The sequence below is a fragment of the Arachis hypogaea genome, chromosome 15 (genome assembly GCF_003086295.3).
Source record: "Arachis hypogaea cultivar Tifrunner chromosome 15, arahy.Tifrunner.gnm2.J5K5, whole genome shotgun sequence".
Taxonomy (NCBI): Eukaryota; Viridiplantae; Streptophyta; class Magnoliopsida; order Fabales; family Fabaceae; genus Arachis; species Arachis hypogaea.
The window spans coordinates 68,574,448-68,579,566 of NC_092050.1; the positions used below are offsets into that span (position 1 = coordinate 68,574,448).

At 43.6% G+C, this 5,119-nt stretch overlaps 1 protein-coding gene across 1 annotated transcript; it reads left to right on the forward strand.

Annotated features, from left to right (window-relative positions):
• Positions 1–493: 493 nt before the first annotated feature.
• On the forward strand, positions 494–1,504 carry LOC112748481 (protein FAR1-RELATED SEQUENCE 5-like). The gene has a single exon (XM_025796715.1). It carries the CDS (start codon positions 494–496, stop codon positions 1,502–1,504), a length of 1,011 nt encoding a protein of 336 aa, XP_025652500.1.
• The last annotated feature ends 3,615 nt before the right edge of the window (positions 1,505–5,119 follow it).

A 5,119-nucleotide genomic window follows, 5' to 3' on the forward strand; every position in this document is an offset into this window, starting at 1 on the left:
AAGGCATGCAAAACACTACGATCGTCCAGACAGAGTCCGAGAGGAGAAGTTGGAGAGTCGCACGGGTTGTACGGCAAAGTTGAAAATTTACTTAGATGCACAAGATCAGGTTTGGAAGGTCAGGAGGATCGACGACAGCCACAACCACCTTCTTGCTGCATCTATGTTTAATCATCTTCTTCCTAGTCATCGGAGTTTGAGCAAGAGCGATAAGGCGCAGGTTGATAGTTTGAAGAAGTTCGGTATAGCCACATCGAAGATTATGGCTTACATGGCCGGGCAGTTAGGGGGGTACGGGATGCTTCGGTTTACCAAAAGAGATCTGTATAACTATGTTCACGGCCAGAGACTGTCTTAAATAAATGACAGCGACGCAGCAACAACGATAAGTTATTTGGAGGGTAAGGCGAATGCTGGCATGATGTCTGTCGCCAGATACACGAAAACATTATAGGGTCGACTAGGGAGTCTCTTCTGGGCTGATGGACAGATGATGGCAGATTATAAGTTGTTTAGCGACGTGGTTGCATTTGATGCAACATACCGGTCCAACAAGTACAATAAGCCTCTAGTAGTCTTCTCCGGATCTAATCACCACAAGCAGACTGTGATTTTTGGGTTTGCGTTACTCGAGGACGAGGAGGTCCGTACATATAGGTGGGTTTTGTTGAATCTTGTGGACGTCATGGATAATAAGAAGCCTTCCGTCGTGGTCACCGATGGGGATAAAGCCATGAGAGCAGCGATAGCGGATGTACTTCCTTCAGCCAGGCATTGGCTTTGCAGGTGGCATTTGGAGAAGAACTGTGTCATGCGGGTGAAGGAATCTGATTTTCGGAAGGTCTTCAAGAAGGCAATGTACGCAAATCTCGATGTTCCGGAGTTTGAGGATTACTGGACGACAGCCGTGCAGAGTCTTGGTCTAATGAACAACAGTTGGGTAAAAAGCACATACGAATTACGACATACTTGGGCAACAGCATATCTACAGGGAACTTTCTACGCCGGCTACAAGACAACTTCGAGGTGCGAGGGGATAAATGCATTCGTCAAAGGGTTTCTGAAATCAACAAATAGCCTATTGGAGTTGGTTCATAGCTTGGATAGGGTGGTGAAGGATTATCGCAATAACGAGGTCACAGCCCAGTTCTATTCAACGTACTACACGCCCGTATTGATCACAGGTCTGGATAAGATAGAGCTATTTGCTTCGAAGATATACACCAGAAGTGTTTTCAAGGAGGTCAGGAAACAAATCAAAGGGGTCGGGGGTTTACTGTTTCTCGAAAAAGACACCATTAGCACGATATCGGTGTACAAGTTCTCAAGCACGGCAAACCGTCGTAGTGTCCGCAGGGTGCTGTATGATCCAACTGAGCCTAAGATTGAGTGTGACTGTCATATGTGGAGCAGTGAAGGTATTCCCTGCACCCACATATTTTCTGTGATGAAGTATGAGGGGTTGGACGAGATCCCGCCTAGTTTGATATTGCGGCGGTGGTGAAAAGACGCCAAGGAATGGACGCCAAAAGAAACAGAACGGGAAGAGGCGCACGGTTCTCGGTTACTAAGGTACGACACCTTGTCCAGTGCAATGAGTGCAGTAGCGAAACTTGCTTCGGAGGATGCTGGTAAGTTCACAGTGGCCAGGAATGTCATAGCCTCATTGGCACATAAACTACACGGACAAACTGGCAACACAGTTGATCATCATGCTGCAGTGACTCATAAGGAAGTTGTGAAGGAGCCGTCCGTTGCCAGGACTAAGGGGGCCCCTAAGCATGGTAGGGAAACTGCGAGTTTAGCACAGGATGAGCCTGGGGGCAAGAGGCGTTGCTGTAGTTCTTGCGGGCAGCCAAGTCACACGAAGAGGACATGCTCATCCAAACGGGAAGTGAGCCATAACGGTGTCCGAGAAGGGATGTCCTTGACTCGCGAGGATTCATCATCCGGAGACCCCAGGGGGAATCGCGAACGACATGACCGTTCGGAGGTATGTTTCTTCCCTACACTCATTTTTTAGATTCCATCCGGGTATGCATGGACACTGAGCAGTTTCGAAACTGGTATAAGCTTTTTCGACTAAAAATTTCATTAGAATAAGTGTCATACGTTGGTAGTCAGAGCATATGGAGTCTGTACTTATGTATCGTCTCCGAGCTCGACACGTAGTAGACACGGATACTGGAGGAGTTAATTACTTGGAAATATGCCGCTGCAGTTGTTAATGTATTTGCCATATGAAGATAATTTTATGCATGCAACCAAAATTAATTTGCGTACCAAGGTTTGCAGTTACCATCGTCCACTGTGCGCTGCTATGCTAACTACGACGTGATTCTGGCAAAGAATTATTATTCAAGTTAAAATTATGAAGTATGAGTTGATTCCTGTACCACTCTAAAATGCCGTATATATTATTAGTATGCGTTGACTGCTTTGCAATAGTTAACTGTGAACACTTATAAAGTTCATTTTATCTTTTACTAGAGCATCATGCTTCCCGTTGTTATCTTCTTTGCTTCCCATATCTGCATTTCTGATATGTTTACATCCCGTCTGAATACCATGTTACACGATCTGCAGGCAGTAGTCGGTGAATCAGGCCCGGGTATACGGAGAGGATCGGAGTGGTACATACCGAGTCCCGTCGAGTTAAACGCAACCCAGTCGTGTTTACCCCGGTTGAACCCGGGAGGGGGTGGCGGCGAAAACTTCTTCCTTGGGGCCAGCACATACAACAGTTCTTCGCCGCACCTAGCTGCTCCACACAACACGGTGGCCTTGCCACCGAACTACCTGCCAGGAACGCATCGCCGGGGGGCGCGGCCGCTTTCACCCCGAGTCATCCTAACGTGCCACGTTCAGATGCCTTCCTGCAGTGGGTGCTTGAGGTATGCATATTCCATCATCTACACCTCTTGTATTTTTATTCAGAAGTGATCCAGCTTATGTCTTGTTAAATCATTGACTGTTGCGTTCCACTTCAACTGGGCATTTTGGGAAGAGGGCAGTGGTTGATGATCTAAATACTAAACGATGGAGTACGACTTGATTTTCGAATGGTCAAGGTCAAGTATGGAAGAGTAGCGAACATTAATAGAAAAAATTAGAAGAACTTGTTAAGTATGTTTTTTATAGAGAAGGGAGAACATCAAATTGGACCTACGTACAGAATGGTAAATTTTGTTGTAATTGATTAGAAAAACGATTGCAAGGATAATGAGAGAATCCCGGGATATATGCATGAATTTGTTTAAATGAAAGACCAAAAATATAGACAGGGGTGGTATGTTGCTGTCTTTTTTTGTAATTGCTTATTTTTTGTTTAAACGATTTAAGATCGCGTAAGTAATGTCTAAACATATCGATTCAAGGAAAGTGTCAAAGCTCCCGGTCTTTAGTAACTACCAATGCTAAGTTGTCATAATAATTATATTACCACAATAATTCTTTTTACCCGTAAATGTCATTTTAAAATATGCCGGAGTATTGATGTAACTAACTGCTTTTCACCATGTGTTTCAGACTGCCAACGAAAAGTCTTCACATGCAGACAGGTCTGGCAACCGGTTTCCATAATGGTGGCATCACTTTTATTGGGTTCCATTCAATTTTCCAGGGGTGCTTATGTAAAACGCAAGATGGTGGCAAGGTCGGGATTCCCACATTTGAGAGACGGGATTCATATTGTGGGCAATCATGAGTGCTCGTACAAAGACAGTATTGTGTAACAATTTAATTGTAACAGGGTTTTCGTTTTGTTGCTGGTTAATCATGTGTTATGTATTCGACACTTGTTGTGGTTCTGTAATGGAACCTTACATTGCTTGTGTCGTTTTCTCTAGGCCAGGTCAATGTGATGCTGAAATTTGAAATAAGTATGACAAGAATGCTTCCGTGAGTAGCCAATATCTTGTAACCACAAAATCTTTTAGCCTTGTATGTATATCCAGTTTGTCAGGGAAGTATGACCGAAATCAAACAACCAAACCCAGTTACTATAGGGGGAGGTGGGTTGCTTCTAACACCAGTTACGTGAACAAAGAAATTTGCAAGATATTGTCTTAATTACTTCATAACTAAATGCCAAGTCGGTTGTTACGTTCAGAGTATGCCAGTTCCCAGTAGCATAAGGCTTACTATAATACGGTGAAGCCATGCTGTAGTGAAACTGGAAACATGGTGTAGGTAAATAGAGCAGTGAATAAAAGGAACAATGGTAGCATGAAATAGAGCAGATTGGAATTAAGTAGTTGATAAATCCGTATCGATTTGGGCGTCAAATTATAAACCAAAGTAATCGAAACATAAACAAATTACAACTAAGTGCACCAATATAACATAGGCGGTAGAATCGTAATCGGCTTACTGATCAAAATATGTATGTAAAAAGCGACTTTTAGGTCTAAGATATTTAAATTCATCAGTTGTGATCAAGTGGCAGTTGCATTTACATTGAGAATAGCAAACGGGTATACATCAAAAAATCATCCTCGCATTAGAGAACCACCAGGGGAGTTTGAGATGCGCCTATACCAAAAAAATTTGCGACATCAGAATTCTAATTGCACTGCCACACACCTCCCTTCCCACACTGACGTGAGGTGTCCTAACCAGATACATTTATCGACTCGCAGCCACCTTTTCTGCAACCGGGTGAGATCGGGGTCTTGTTGGAAGTTAGGAATCAGGAATGATCCCGTTGGCACGGTTTCATCAGAGTTGCCAACTAGGTCCCAAATAATAACTAACACTCACGCAAGTAACCATGTCGGAGGCCTATCGATGACAAAAGTCTTCCAAAAGTTAACAGCAACGAAAGTTGCCCCAAAAAAGAAGTCGTAACATCTGGATTGGTGAAGACCGTCAACCACGACCCTGTCGTGAAGCAGCCACCTTCTTCTTCCAGTGACACATAGCCTTTTCGACGACATCAACAGCAATCGGGTTGTGGGACCTCAAAACAAGATCGATGGATATTCGCATCCGAGTTTGCTCATTCACCGCCTACAAGTCAACCAGATTCATAAATTAAGTTAGGTTTTAAATAAAAAAGAGATTCTAAAAGACAAATGTATATAAAACGCAATGCAAAGAAAATGCACGTATCATGTTA